This window comes from Bos taurus, chromosome 5 (genome assembly GCF_002263795.3).
Source record: "Bos taurus isolate L1 Dominette 01449 registration number 42190680 breed Hereford chromosome 5, ARS-UCD2.0, whole genome shotgun sequence".
Taxonomy (NCBI): domain Eukaryota; kingdom Metazoa; phylum Chordata; class Mammalia; order Artiodactyla; family Bovidae; genus Bos; species Bos taurus.
This window is the reverse complement of record NC_037332.1, coordinates 91,569,188-91,585,614: the sequence shown is the minus strand read 5'-3', so window position 1 is coordinate 91,585,614 and position 16,427 is coordinate 91,569,188. Positions and strand designations below refer to the sequence as shown.

The 16,427-nt window shown below is 39.2% G+C and overlaps 1 protein-coding gene across 5 annotated transcripts in view; it reads left to right on the top strand.

Moving 5' to 3' along the window:
• PIK3C2G (phosphatidylinositol-4-phosphate 3-kinase catalytic subunit type 2 gamma) overlaps positions 1-16,427 on the top strand; it is a 669,869-nt gene that overhangs the window by 482,981 nt on the left and 170,461 nt on the right. For all 5 annotated transcript variants that reach the window (XM_059886331.1, XM_059886332.1, XM_010805449.4 and 2 more), the window contains 4 exons: positions 3,485-3,577; positions 5,241-5,370; positions 10,944-11,080; positions 13,820-13,989. In XM_059886331.1, the coding sequence (XP_059742314.1) occupies positions 3,485-3,577; positions 5,241-5,370; positions 10,944-11,080; positions 13,820-13,989 (530 nt within the window). The remainder of the gene's footprint in view (positions 1-3,484; positions 3,578-5,240; positions 5,371-10,943; positions 11,081-13,819; positions 13,990-16,427) is intronic.

Sequence of the window (16,427 nt, the reverse complement as noted above, 5' to 3'; positions counted from 1 at the left end):
TGAGAGAGTAGGAATAACTTAATGCAATCCTTCTCTACTCCTGGGAAAGTAAGGACCAGATTTTTCATTTACTAAATAGATTTCTTTTCCTTTTAAAAATCTCTTTTAAATCTATTTCAGCAGTGTTTACTTTACAACAAGAGAAGTCATATCATCCTTTCCGTATTCTTATCTTTCTCTATTCCAGCTCCTTTATCTCATCATTTTTATAAACTATCCTCTAAGACTTTGATTTATTCTTCCCTATCTCTTGGTTATGGCCTTCCCAATCCACATTTAACTTCTACTCTGAGGTGTCTTTGTTTGCCTTTTCCTATCTAGCAAACATTTTCTTTCACCTGTTTACTAATCTATGTCTTTCACAATCTTCAAATTCAGCTCATCTCTGAAATACTCCCTTCTTCAAATGCTTCCTCATTCAACTATGTTACATTGCCTTGTAAATTATTTTTGACTTAATGCATGTGTGTATACTTTCTTACCAACTTACCACAGGCTCTTTCAGAGGTAGATATGGTGCCTCTTTCTATTTGCATATAGATAGTGGTTTGTGCATACTAGTTGTCAAGTGTATGGTATTTTTGTTGTGACTCTCAAAAAACAGACTGCATCTGAAAACCAAAATATGAAACAATGAAAGCACAATCACTCTCAGTGATGTAATTACAAAGAGGGGCTGAGTCTCCCTTAGCCCTTTGTCTCTTCCCTGGACTTGGCATGCCTCAAAGACTTTATCACCTCCCCCCATGCCTCTCATCCCCAGAGTTGAATGAGGAAAATTTGAAAACCACTAGTCTAGACTGTGGCCCAATACAGGGTTTCCTAATTAATACCATGACAGAAGGTCATATTCCCTGACTGACTGATTCTTGCAGCAGGAATTCATTACTTAACAGGCAGCCTCATCCTTTCACTGTAAAACTCAAATTGATTCAGTAAACAAGGGTTTCTGTTTGCCTGGGGATTATGTTAGATTTACATCGATAGGTTAAGAAATAGATCCTTTCCTCTCTTCTACCCATTTCAGACTTCTCAGTAATAATGACATTCAAACCGATCTTTCAAAATGTATTGATGTCATATTTTTACTAAGTTGATAAGTTAAAAGTATAAAATCCTTTTCCTTTTAGTATTGATTTAATTTTTCACTGTCAACATGAACTCTCTAATAACCTAAAAACATATAGCCTTTAGCACTCAAACAATTATAAGCACATAAAAGGAAAATAATGGAAAGCAGTCGATACTGTTTATGATATTGTTCAGCTTTAGCTGAAGATAAAATGTAAAGTATAATTGAAAAACATGAGAACAGGAAATATATGTTGTACAGTTATTTGTAAAGATAAGAAAATGTTCATTAACAAAAAGGGGGGAAATGCATTAATCTTTCAGAAGTACCTGATTAATATCAGACATTGTAAAAGCCATTTTATATCCATATACCTATTACATTTGTATGAGGTAGGATTTTTACCCCTATATTACATTAAGATACAAACATTTATTCCAATGTGAAATAGGGATAATGAGTCAGACACAACTGAGCAACTAACACACAAGCAAAAACATTTAAGTAATTTGTCCAAGGTGTTACAGTTGATGTGACAGAGTCCACGTTTTTTTTTTTTTTTTTTTAATTGGAGGATAATTCCTTTGCAACATTGTATTGGTTTCTGCCAAAGCAATGTGAATCAGCCATAAATATACATACATACAAAAACAAAACACTGGGAGCTGGCTGTGGCTCAGATCATGAACTCCTTATTGCAAAATTCAGATTTAAATTGAAGGAAAAAAGAACACCACTAGTTTGAGTAAAACTCCAGGAGTTGGTGATGGACAGGGAGGCCTCGCATGCTACGGTCCATGGGGTCGCAAAGAGTCGGACACAACTGAGTGACTGAACTGAACTGATATGTGTGTGTATCTGTGTGTGTGTATTCAGGCTTCCAAGTTGGCTGAGTACTAAGGAATTTGCCTGCCAAGCAGGAGACACAGGTTTCATCCCTGGGTCAGGTAAATTGTCTACAGAAAGAAATGGCAACCTACTCCAGTATTCCTGCCTCGAAAAGCCCATGAACAAAGGAGCCTGGAGGGCTACAGTCCATGGGGTCACAAAGAGTTGGACATGACTCAGAAACTAAACAACAACAACATACATATTGTTGTTGAACCTCCCTCCCACCTCCCCATCCTACCCTCTATGTTGTCACAGAGCAACATGCTGAGCTCTCTTCTCTGCTATACAGAAACTTCCCACTAGCTTTCTATTTTACACGTGGTAGTGTGTATATCAGTGCTACTCTTTCCTTTTTCTCACCCTCTTCCTCCTCCACTGTGTCCACAGGTCTGTTCTCAACAATTATGTCTCTATTCCTGCTCAGCCAAAAGGTTCATCAGTACCATTTTTGTAGATTCCGTCAGTTCAGTTCAGTCACTCAGTCATGTCCGACTGTGCAATTCCATGCACTGCAGCACTCAGGCTCCCCTGTCCATCACCGACTCCTGGAGCTTGCTCAAACTCATGTCCATTGAGTCAGTGATGCCATCCAACCATCTCGTCCTCTGTCATCCCCTTCCCCTCCTGCCTTCAATCTTTCCCAGCATCAGGGTTGTTTCAAATGAGTCAGTTCGCATCAGGTGGGCAAAGTATTGGAGTTTCAGCTTCAACATCAGTCCTTCCAATGAATATTCAGGACTAATTTCCTTTAGGATGGATTGGCTGGATTGGCTAGATTCCATATATGTGTGTTAATTCAAAATATTTGTTTTTCTTTATGGCTTACTTCATACTCTGTGTGCATGCTAAGTCACTCCAATCATGTCTGACTCTGAAACGCTATGGATTGTAGCCTGCCAGGCTCCTCTGTCCAAGAGATTCTCCCGGCAAGAATACTGGAGTGGGTTGCCATGCCCTCCTCCAAGGGATCTTCCTAACCCAGGGATCAAACCCACATCTCTTATGTCTCCTGCATTGGCAGGCATGTTCTTTACCTCTAGAGCCACCTGGGAAGCCCACTTCCCTCTGTATCAGAGTCCAAATTTGTATTCAGGTCTTTCTTAACTCTGTATCCATGTTTCTTTAAAATATGCTCTTGGGCAGAAAGAATGAAAAGGAAATATATTTTTTTAAATAGCAATTTCATCTTTTAGATATTAACCAACCAGCAAAAGCACAATACCCACCTACTACTTAGATTATTTAAACCCCCTCCACACCATCACTGCTTAGTGAGGAAAAAATGTCCTTGAAGATTTAAAACCTGCTGAAAAGCTGGCTTTTTAGTTTACAAATGAAGGCTTTGATTGGTAGACTAAAGTCTTTTTTTTTTTAAATAAATATGTTTCTTTGTTTCAAAGTGTAAAAATTATTCATATGTGTTATATTTGCTCGTATAACAGATTCCGCTGGGGCCATGATTTCAAACTGTTCTCTTTGCTTTATTTTGCTCACCATATTTCTCTTGCTTTTGTCCTGTAGGCATGTTCATATTTCACATCTAATGCTTTGCCGTTGAAGATTACCTTCATTAATGCCAATCCAATGGGCAAAAACATCAGTGTCATTTTTAAGGTACAGTAGCTCTCCTGAAACATCGAATTGATCCCATAGATAGGACTATTGATTTATTACTCAGAAAAATAAATTAGTATAGCTCTATTCCTCTGGCAACAGCACAGAAGCTGCCAGTTATTTTCGATTCCACATTTTCACAGAATAATAGTACATGCCCTACTATGATTGGCAATAAATCCAACATTACTGGCTCAAAGCCAATGAATCTTCAGTGCAAAACTCCGGGAGGTATGTTTCAATAAATGAAATTGTATGATCACCTTTGACTAGTACAGAAAGCAGAATTGTGCTGTTTCTAGAGGGGAAAGTCTTCTTTTGGCCTCCATATTAAATTTGAATCAAAATCAGCTGCAACTCAAATGATATGATTTAACATAAAATTCTTCTTAGTGAGCACTTGCTTATTTTAGTAATTTGGGTTGTTGTCTTCTTTTATAATAAAACATAAATATGGGCCATATCAGGCTTTAACATGGATCCCATGGGACAGTAGAGTAAAAAGTTACATACAGTTCAGTAAGAATAAAGGAAACATTTGCCAGTCATTCTATTAATGTGTTAAATGACGCAGCCAAACCAGAAAACAAGGTCTCAGAGTGGAATTTGTATTCAATTCTGACTAGTTTAAGGATCACACTTATTGCTGCTGCTAAGTCGCTTCAGTCGTGTCTGACTCTGTGCGACCCCATAGACGGCAGCCCACCAGGCTCCTCTGTCCCTGGGATTCTCCAGGCAAGAATACTGGAGTGGGTTGCCATTTCCTTCTCCAATGCATGAAAGTGAAAAGTGAAAGTGAAGTCGCTCAGTTGTGCCTGACTCTTCTCGACCCCATGGATTGCAGCCTATCAGGCTCCTTCATCCATGGGATTTTCCACACCCATATTTTTGCTGTGATCTGTGTAACCTCAAGCATTAAGAGTTCCCCCAGCACTGCATTTTTGGTGAAGGAAAAAGAACCACACAGAATCTCATCGTGGCACACAGTCTTCTGAATATAATTTAGAAAGCGTTTTCAAAACTGAGCCTCTTAGTAGTTAACAGCATAGAACTGTCCTTCCCCTTTGGACATTTTCCATTTCCTTCACCTATGCTAGAAAATCACCCCTTTATGATTTCTTGTTATCAAAGGCCATTTATTCTGAAAACTTTGTAACTGCCTTCAAAATAAGAGAAGCCAATAAGTCAAAGTCTGATGAATCATATATGTGCTATTTATACTCCCAGTCAAGAAGCTCCAGGTAATATAAATGTGTATCAGTGTATAAACTTGTAGCACACCAAATATATTTCCCTCTGAAAGAGATGTCACTTGGCTGAGTTTGAAATTTGGATGAACGTTTGTCTAGCCTCTCTTCACCAGACTTTGAGGTTAAGAGGCTGCACATGGATAGTAAATTGAAAGATTGTTATCAGGGAACAACATTGCAAGACACTTCTAATTTGATGGCTGAAGCTTCTATAATCATTTAAAAGAAAGCTCTTGTTTTCTTTGATCTTCTATCAGAAACACGGGGTACTCTTAGTGCTAAAAGAACAACTGAAACCACCCTAAGTCAGGCTGGAAAGTTATTCAGAGAAGGAAATGACATATACTGAGTTGTTGAAAACTTTCAATGGAATTCAAGAAGAAACCCAGAGTCTATAATTTTGTTTCTAACAGGCTGGAGATGATCTCCGTCAGGATATGCTTGTTCTGCAGATTATTCAAGTGATGGACAATATTTGGCTGCAGGAGGGCCTGGATATGCAAATGGTCATTTATAGATGTCTATCCACAGGAAAAGGCCAAGGTCAGTATAGATTAGAAAGCTGACTTACATTGCTTATCTCATACATTTATTGGTAATATGCCCTCAGACTTTCTACAACTTTCATTTTAGATGACAAATTTTAAAATCCAAAGAACTAAACACAGTCATTCTTCTTCTTCTTCTTCTTTTTTTTTTTTTTACAAAGAATTAGTTTCAAAAACAATAAGCCAAGATGATTTAATATCATCAAGTGACTAAAGTCACTTTAGTCATGTCTTACTCTTTGTGGCTCTATGGACTGTAGCCTGCCAGGCTTCTCTGTCTATGGGATTCTCCAGGCAAGGACACTGGAGTGGGTTGCCATTTCCTCCTCCTCCAGAGGATCTTCCCAACCCAGGAATCAGACTTGCATCTCTTATGTCTTCTGCTTTGGCAGGCAGGTTCTTTACCACTAGCACCACCTGGGAAGCCCCAAACATAGTCATTCTTCTTTAAAAAAAGAATTGGCTTCAAAAACAATAAGCAAAGATGATTTATATAAAGCATAATGTCCTTCTAAATATTAATCAGGATTCTGACAACTTAAATGTTAACTGTAATATTCTTTTGAGTGTCTTTAAGGATTATTTACATTAATAATTCATATTTTTTCTCTTTTTTAAGCTAATAATCGAAAGGTCTGCTTATTCATAAAAATTACAATTGTTTCCAATTAAGACAAAATTTACAAAGTTGCAAGCACCTAAAGGAGTTCTGAAAATTCTAAATAAGTTATCAACATGCACTTAGTTTCTGAAAGACTTTTGAGTAAAGTGTGATATCAACAATCAAAGATGATCTGTATTCAAACTTTGAACTTACTTCAGCATTTCTCTTTATAAAAGCCAAGACATTAATATGGAAATATAATTACATATGTACACATTTTCAATGAAAATAAAATGTTGAAGATCCACACAAATAAGCAGACATCAGAAGTAAAAGTTGTACTTAATTACAATCATGCTAAATTGAAGAAATAATTTCTAAGGTATCATAATTTTTTTACATGTGGCGACTGCCACTTAAGATTTCATTAAATTAATTGGTATAAAATATAAAAGATATGGGCTTCCCAGGTGATACTAGTGCTAAGGAATCTGCTGCCAGTACAGCAGACACAAGAGACCCAAGTTCAATCCATGGGTTGGCAAGATCCCCTGGAGAAGGAAATGGCAACCCACTCCAGTATTCTTGCCTGGAAAACCCCATGGACAGAGGAGCCTGGCAGGGCTACAGTCCATGGGGTTGCAAAGAGTCAGACAAAACTGAGCACTTGTCAGCAGCAGCATAGAAGATATATCTGCATAAACAAAGGGATAAAATAATCATAGAATTGGAAAAAGGATTATGTTGTTGTTGTATTTAATTCAGACAGAACTACAGTTTAAACCCATCATCTTAAAAGAAAAACTGTTACTGTCTTCAGGTACCCTCCAGTTCCTGGGGTCCCATCACTAGGCTCAGTCCTCCAGCCAACTGAGATTCAAGATTTTAGAAGCTAAACATGGAAGCATCTCCTAGTTAACTTGCAGTTATATAGTTCAGGGTTACTGTTACAAGTCAAACTGCCCAATTATTTTGATTCTAATAAAAGGGCCCTTGTTTCCATGCCAAGTGTACCACTCCTGAACTTCTAACGTTCTAAATCCTGAAAGTCTTTTATTACTGCTACTACTCAGAGATCCTTATTCCTTCCGTTTTATTCTCCCTTTTCTCACATAAATGACCTAATTCTTTCATATCATAATATGTTGAAAGGGTAAGAATGAGCCAAGGCTTAGATGACCCAAGCTGAGCTTCTTGATGTCACACGGATTACTTTTTATTCAGAAATTGAATACAGCAATAGCCTCAGTGGAATTCTTCAATTCCATCTCTTTGTTTCTCTGTTTACAATCATAGGAATGTAATGGAGACTAAAACTTTTAACTTTCATAAAATAGTTCAGCAAAAATAACCCTAGACTTGCCCAAAGTTAGAGATATAATTAGGCAAACAAGTTATTCTTCCCCATCCCCACTATCTACCAACAATTTCTTTAGTTGTAAGATTATAATGGAAAAAAACTTCTTCCACAGAAATGGCCACCATTAAAGCAAATGTCTTTTTTAGGCATTTAGGTTCCATTTTAAATCAGGTTCCAAGGGTTATTGAATATCTACTGTTCTCAAGAAATGTCACAAAGTAATATGCATGTGTGCTAAGTCCCTAGTATCCGACGCTTTGCGACACTATGGACTGTAGCCTGCCAGGCTCCTCTGTCCATGGCATTCTCCAAGCAAGAATACTGGAGTAGGTTGCCACCCTCTTCTCCGGGGGATCTTCCTGACACAGGGATCGAACCCATGTCTCCTGCATCTCCTGCACTGCAGTTGGATTCTTTACTGCGAAACCACTGGGAACACCTGTCACAAAGTAAGATAGGGAATACTAAAATTACCTAAACAGGGCTGTTGGTCTTAAGGAGAGTATACTCCAGGCCACAAGTTAATATAACTTTATCAACATTATTGTTAATTCTCATGACCACTTGGGATATGGTGTTGTAGGAACTTTGGGAGAGATTATCAGAGCAGATAAAATTTCTTTAGGATTTATTTCATTGCTCCAAATTTGCTCCAGATTTGATGGGATAAAAGTTACTTAGGAAAATTGGACCAGTTACATCTAGGATCCAGCCAGGTTACTAAATCAAGCTCTCCACTGGGCAGGGGTGGGGAGGGGAATGGAAGGTGGAGAGGCTCAGTCTCAATGATTACAGAAAGCTGCTAGTGTTTCTCAGGCACCTTTTTTTGAGAAACACTACTTTCTGTGATGGCTTAGAGGTTAAAGCCTCTGCCTGGAATACGGGAGACCCGGGTTCAATCCCTGGGTCGGGAAGATCCCCTGGAGAAGGAAATGGCAACCCACTCCAGTACTCTTGCCTGGAGAATCCCATGGAGGGAGGAGCCTGGTAGGCTACAGTCCATGGGGTTGCAAAGAGTCGGACATGACTGAGCAAGTTCACTTTCACCTTCTGTGATGGGGGCTTCCCTGGTGGCTCAGTGGTAAAGAACCCATCTACCAATGCAGGAGATGTGAGTTCAGTCCCTAAGTCAGAAAGATCCCCTGGAGAAGGAAATGGAAACCCACTCCAATATTATTACCTGAGAAATCCCATGGACAGAGGAACCTGGCAGGCTACAGTCCATAGGGCTGCAAAGAGTCAGACATGATTTAATGACTAAGCATGCATGCACAGCTTGTATGATGTCATCTTAAAAAGTTTTCTCCATAAGAACCTTGCTACTTAAAGTGTGACCTACGGACCAGCAACATGACATCATCTGTGAACTTGTTAGAAATTCAGAATCTCAGGTCCCACTTCCACCCTACTGAACCATAACCTACATTTTGACAAGATCCTCAGGCAATACACATGGGCATTAAATTTTGAGAAATGCTATATTACAGAACTATGTGATTGGAGCCACACATGTTACCCAATGTGCACAGAATTGTGCTAGAAGTGTTTAAAAGGTGTATAATACACAGTAGCTTAAAATGTATAAAAATGTAAATTATGGTTTGAATTAATGGGCAGAATTTACCCACCATGATTGTTATAAATGAGGTACAAAGTTTTCTGGGTAGTCAGCAATGAAAGACTTATGATAAATGACTTGGGATTTAGCAATGATTAATTCCCTGAAGACAAATGAGGTCTGAAGCATAACTGACTTTGCTGCAGTACCATATCTAAGGGTGCATTAATCCACGTCCTAGTCTGGGGTGTGGTCAGATGCACAGGGCCTTCCCTGGTGGCTCAGTGGTAAAGAATTGCCTGCCAATGCAGGAGATGCTGGTTTGATTCCTAGGTCAAGAAGACCCCCTGGAGAAGGAAATGGTAACCCACTCTAGTATTCTTGCCTGGGAAATCCCATGGACAGAGGAGCCTGGTGGGCTATAGTCCATGGGGTCACAAAGAGTCAGATATGACTCAGAGACTGAACAATAACAAATGCGAGGTGGCGATGAAGCACCATGGAACCAGGTGCCATGATTTTCTGTTAGAAAGTGTTAGATGGAGGAACTGGGAGAATGAAGGAAAATTTCAGGGTCGGAAAAAGGAATTATATTGCTGTTTCCAAAGTAATTATATTACTATCAAGTGTTAAGTTTTACATTCACTATCTCTATACGCAAGGGAATACCTGCACAAGAGCCAAATACTGTCAGGCAGAGAGGGAGAAATGATATTAAAGATATGACCAGGATTTATCTCTGGGGTGTTACATTTCCTTCTTTTTTGTTTTCAACAAACTGATTGTAATATATTATTTTTTACAGCGTTCTATTCCCACTCTCCATGTTTTAAGTTTCTCTCTGATCCAGCAAAGTAGTTGCCTAATAGTCACCCCAGGGCTGGGCTATTGAGTATTACAAGATTTAGGCTGCAAAAAAAAAAAAAAAAGAGAGAGAGAGAGAGATGAAGGCTACAACCAGCTGCCACTGGCCAAATCCAACACAGAGAAGTGTTCTGCCTACCATTACTATGATCTACTCATTTGTCGTTTAATTTGAATATTTTTAAGGTAGACATAAAACAGTCAATTTTTAAAACTTAACTGTCTCTCTTTTCATATAGTTACATTTATGTCCCTGATCCCTTTGGGCATTTGTGTTTGCAACTCTTGCAGCTGTCAAAGATTGTGGAAATTAGAAATTCTCAACTCTAATTTCTTTCAATGACTTTATTTACAGAACTGTAGATTACAGATTGTTTTTTGGGCATTATTCCTAGGAGAATTTTAAATACTGGGTTTAAATTGCTATTCTGTACATAATAAAAATCAGAAGGTTTGAAAATATTTACATTCCAAAAGCCTTAGGAACACAGCGAAAAGAAGCCTTGATGGTTAGTGGGTCAAATGTCCTATTGAAGTTCATTCAATGTATGTTCCCCTAAAAAATTATCATAGTTTCCCTTTAATATTGACTGAGAAGGAAGGAGCAAGCGGCTCTGTACATGTTTACTGCAGAGTTACTCTGTTCAGTCCTAGAAGTGAAACTGGTAAGTGAAGCTTTTATTAACCTGAACATTGATTTTACAGTATATTTGAAATATTTGTCATGTAGATTATATTAGATTCACTTATTTCATAAATGTGCTTGTTATACAAGTATAAATGTCTTCCTTTAAACTGTAAATGAATGCACAAGCCATACATTAATTAATTCACTACTCTGTTGACTCAGTGAGGTTTCTGGGAGACCATCTAGATTGACTCTCTACTATTGTTTTAATGGAACATCTAAGCATCTAGTAGAAATAGATGCTTCTGATACATCTGACCAAATATGAGTAGCCTCATCACTCCCCAGGATTTAGGAAAAATTAGAAGGCATACCATCTAGGTAAGACTCCTTCAGAAAAGAAAATTTGAAAAAAGAAAAAAAGTGGGGTGAGGGGGTAATCCAAGTCATGCTAGCAACTGTTGTTGTCGTTACCTAGATCAAAATGCATTTCCTAAGTATCCTTCATCCTGCAGAGAAAGAGCTGTTTCCATAATCTCTTTTTTATCACGCAGGGTTGGTGCAGATGGTGCCTGATGCTGTAACCCTAGCAAAAATCCATCGCTGTTTTGGACCGATAGGACCCCTGAAAGAAAATACAATCAAAAAATGGTTCAGTCAGCATAACCCTTTAAAGGCGGATTATGAAAAGGTTTGTCCTTCTGTAGCTAATTTTAAATGATGTACTTAAATAAGGATATACACTGGCTCATTAGATATTCTGATTTTTTTTTCTTTCAGAGCACTTTATTTATTTTATTTTTTAACTTTACAATATTGTATTGGTTTTGCCATATATCAAAATGAATCCGCCACAGGTATACATGTGTTCCCCATTCTGAACCCTCCTCCTTCCTCTCTCCCCATACCATCCCTCTGGGTCATCCCAGTGCACCATCCCCAAGCATCCAGTATCGTGCATCGAACCTGGACTGGTGACTCGTTTCATATATAATAGAATGGTAGAGATATTTTGATTTATGAAAAAATAAATTGAGTTCTCTTGAGTTCTTGAGTTCTCTGGAGTTCTAATTTCCTCAGTCATCAGCCTAGTAATAACAACACAGTTTAAATGGTATATTGTTGTCATTGTTCAATCATTAAGTCATTTCTGACCCTTTTTTGACCCTATGGACTGCCATATGCTAGACTTCCCTGTCCTTCACTGTCTCCTGGAGTTTGCTCAAATTCATGTCCTTTGAATTGGTGATGCTATCTAACTATCTCATCCTCTGCCACACCCTTCTTCTCCTGCCTTCAATCTTTCCCAGCACCAGGGTCTTTTCCAGTGATGCAGCTCTTCACATTAGGTGGCCAAAGATTTGGACCTTCAGCTTTGGCATCAGTCCTACCAATGAATATTCAAGGTCGATTTTCTTTAGGATTAACTGGTTTGATCTTCTTGCAGTCCAAGGGACTGGTATGTTAACTCAGTAAAAATTTCTGTGTTTGGTTTTTCCTCTGGGTGGAAAATCTGGGCTATCAATAGAGACTTAGCTGCCCCTCTTACAGCAATCTCACATGAGATGATGCTTCTTGAAACTACCTTCTCTAAGTTACCTCTGCCTATTTGTCCACAATCTATAATTTCTAGAAATCCCCCTCCTTCCTTTGCAATGTATTTTCTTCTGCCAAGTTCTCTTTTCTCATGCCTTATTCTTTTAATATTTTCAGAATGCATAATAGAGTTTTCATTTTTTATATCTCAGAATTTACAAAATGCAATATTCCATTTGACCACAAACATTTTTCCCACTTTACCCTGGCATCTAGCCTGCAGTGTACCGTGTTCAGATTCTGCCCTCAACCAGAGCTCCTACATGAAAGAATAAGTTGACTAGAGTCAGGCCTTGCCCCACTTGCCAAAGCATGAACTGGTACAGCTAGGTCCCCTAGAGAGGTAGGGACACCTTTATGCTGATTCACACAAAGATGCAATATGGGCCAGCATCAGATTTGCTCAGAACCATCTTGAGCCCTAAACATCCTTCATTCTAGGAAACTCTTCAGTCCTAGGCAAACTGGGAGGTTTAGTCACCCTAGTTGGCCTGGGACAGGAAAGAGAGACCCAAGATTTAATCCACTCCAGACTTCTATGAGATTGAGTGAGTCAGTGAAAGTGGCTCAATCGTGTCCAACTCTTTGCAACCCCATGGACTATACAGTCCATGGAATTCCCCAGGCCAGAATACTGGAGTGGGTAGCCTTTTCCTTCTCCAGGGAATCTTCCCAATCCAGGGATTGAACCCAGGTCTCCTGCATTGCAGGCGGATTCTTCACCAGATGAGTCATGGAATACAGTAAAATACAGGTTTGGGAGTTCACATAACAAAGAATTAGATGAAAGTATCTTGAATCTATTTTTTACCCATTCCCAAAATTGAAACTTGAGTTAGGCACAAACCCTGAGGTTGTATTGTTTGAGGTGTTTCCACATACATTTAATGTTCATAAGTACCACGTGAAAGACATATTTTATTATCTTTATAAATAAAGAAAATCAAGACAGACAAATTAAGGCACCTGGGATACCTGGAACTGATCCGGCATGTAGTCCAGCCACATGGACTTCCCTTCCCAAGGGTCAGCCACTAGCTAAGGAGGCCCACACGTGTGGCTCAGCCTCATTCACGGTTGCACCACGGTTACACTTATCGTCGCATCATCCATCAAAATGATGTATACCCAGGAGACAAATTTTTTGTAGAAAAAGGAACTTTGGCAAGAAGCCTGTGTTCATTAAAGAAACGTAAGCCACAGCTGACTTAATGGAACCTTCTTCCACCCGCACAGGTATATACTGTACCAAACCCTTTGGGGCATTAACTGGATAATATTTTTGTAAGGGATCAGACATCTCAATATTTTTTATTTTGTGTAAAAACTTCAAATATTCAAAAATTGATATTTTACATTTCTATAGGACTAGGCAATAGTGTTCTTGCCTGGAGAATCCCAGGGATGGTGGAGCCTGGTGGGCTGCCGTCTATGGGGTCCCACAGAGTCAGACACGACTGAAGCGACTTAGCAGTAGCAGCAGGCAATATTGAGCCATATTGTTCCTTCTTTTACCTTGAAAAAAGTAATCCACTCTTGTGCAACTGTAACATTAAAAAATCACATTATGAATAAACTATGAAAATTAGCTTTAATTGAATGAAAGATATTTTCTTCCATTTCAACAAAAACATTCATTGAGCCAAAGAACAGACTGCTTCACCTTCTTCTGTAGCATATCAAGAACCAACCATTTAATCATATCTTCTCAACTGAGATGCAGAATTGGTTCCAGATGATATAATTCTGTTTTTTATCATACTTTTACCATTACCACTGTGTTTGCTCATTTGTGTTTATATTACTTTTGTGTTACTGTTTTTCAACTGATTAGGTCTTAAGGAACTTCTTCTATTCCTGTGCTGGCTGGTGTGTGGTAACGTTCATCCTAGGAGTCTGCGACCGACACAATGACAATATCATGCTGACAAAGTCGGGCCACATGTTTCATATTGACTTTGGAAAATTCCTGGGTCACGCGCAAACATTTGGAGGGATAAAAAGGTCAGTGCTCAAATCATGTTTATTGTAGTAATTAAGCAGTCTCCTGAAGTGATCTAGAACGTGTAACAGCATAGCAACCCGGTAGATGAGTTGCTCCGCATCTCTCAAATCCCCTAAGATAACATAAACATGATTATATAGCTAATAATACTTAAGGAAAGAGTTTTCTCAATAGACTATTAATGGAACAAATTGTGTGTGTGTGTGCGCGCACATACTCAGTCGCTCAGTCATGTCCACCTTTTTGTGACCCTAAGGACTGTAGCCCTCCAGGCTCCTCTGTCCATGGAATTTTCCAGTCAAGAATACTGGAGCAGGTTGCCATTTCCTACTCTTGGAGATCTTCCTGACCCAGGGATCAAAGCCTTGCCTCCTGTGTCTCCTGCATTGGCAGGCAGATTCTTTACTACCAAGCCACCTGGAAAGCTCTAAGGGAAAAAATTAGGTTTCCTCAAATTGTTAGGGAATTAAATTGGCCTTCTCTCACAGGATCCTATTCCTGTTTTGGTCTGAATTGTTTGAAACATGGTATTTTCATTTTCTTATAAACTTTGAGTGGACAGTGAGGACAGAGCTCATGGTCTCAATACAGCTGGTATCTTGCCCATAGCAATCACCACCCTGGTCTACATGAGTACACTTAAAATGAGCACACTTCCTGACTAAGTTAGGCTTGAATCATTCCAAAAATATTCAGTAAGCAACTACCATTCAAAACTCTGAGGATACAACAGTGGAGGAAGCAAATACAAACCCTGACCTCTTTCTAGTAGGGATAACAGACATCAAAGAAGATAACATGAGGAAATGAGGGGTTTAATTTCTTACTAAGAAACAAAAGCTGAGAATTGGGATAGAAAGTAACTGCGTGAGGAATGCTATTTGTGTTGGCCAAAAATTTCACTCAGGTTTTTCCATAACATTGTAAGAAACTTGAGTGAACTTTTTGGCCAATCCAATATTTTAGAGAGACTTCCTGGAAGAAATGAGAGACAGCTGTATAGTGAGTGATCCTCTTGTGGAGATCCATGAGAAGATTATTCCTGGAAGAGAGGACACCAAAATAACAGCCATGAGCACAGACTAAGCATGGTACATTCTAATGACAAGAAGAAGGCCTTGGGGCTTGGAGATGGGATAAAGAGAGGTGAACTGTAGGGAAGAAAGATGAAGAGTTTGGTGGAGGCCAGATCAAGTAGGGCATTGAAGACATGGTGTAGAGGGTGAAAGTGAAGTAGCTCAGTCATGTCTGACTCTTTTGCGACCCCATTGACTGTAGCCTGCTAGGTTCCTTTGTCCATGGGATTCTCTAGGCAATAATACTGGAGTGAGTTGCCATTTCCTCCTCCAGGGGATCTTCCTGACACAGGGATCAAACCCGGGTCTCCCACACTGCAGGCAGACTCTTTACCATCTGAGCCACCAGGGGTGTAGAGGGTGGCTTTTACTTAATGTTCAGAGGCAACCATTGATGGATCTCAGGGGAATTCAAAGCTCTCTCCTGCTGTCCTGTGAAGTAATGGGAGTAGTTAACAGACTATTCAGAGAAGGCAGTGGCACCCCACTCCAGTACTCTTGCCTGGAAAATCCCATGGGCGAAGGAGCGTGGTAGGCTGCAGTCCATAGGGTCTCGAAGAGTTGGACACGACTGAGCGACTTCACTTTCACTTTTCACTTTCATGCATTGGAGAAGGAAATGGCAACCCACTCCAGTGTTCTTGCCTGGAGAATTCCAGGGACCGGGGAGCCTGATGGGCTGCCGTCTATGGGGTCGCACAGAGTCGGACACGACTGAAGCGACTTAGCAGCAGCAGCAGCAACGGACTATTACAATAGTTAAGGCAAGACCTTAATGGTAAAGAAGATTCCAAACATATTGTGGAATCTGAGCCACAAGACTTACTAATTGACTGGGTGTTGTCGATCATTAACAGGAAGAGAAAACAGGCCTGACGGGTAGAAGAAGTAAGGAAAGCATTCAAGGATGACTCTTAGATTTTTGTTCTTTGCAAATAATTATATCTTTTACTGAAATGGAAAAGACTGGTGAATAAACAGGTTTTTGGTTTATTTTATTTGAGCTGGAGGCAAGGGAACCAGAAGTCTAAGATTAAAAGTCCCTTCCTTTAAAAAGATAACTTCATATTAAAGTAGAAATGGTATCAGACCATTCCAAAGACCCATCAGTCACTTTTATCTAAAAACAGCTCCTCAACAGAGGACATAAAAATGTCTCCTACAATATTACGAGATGAATTTTCACCAGATGGTCATAATCTGGTATTAAAATGCCAGTATAAACTACATAATAAGATTCAATTCTTACAAACTGATAGCTCCTATTTTCTGAAGGCCTACAAATGGAGTTGTTTCACTTTTTATTACTTTCAAAACATTGCCTTCTATAATTAATTAGCTCAGGAAAATTCACCACATAC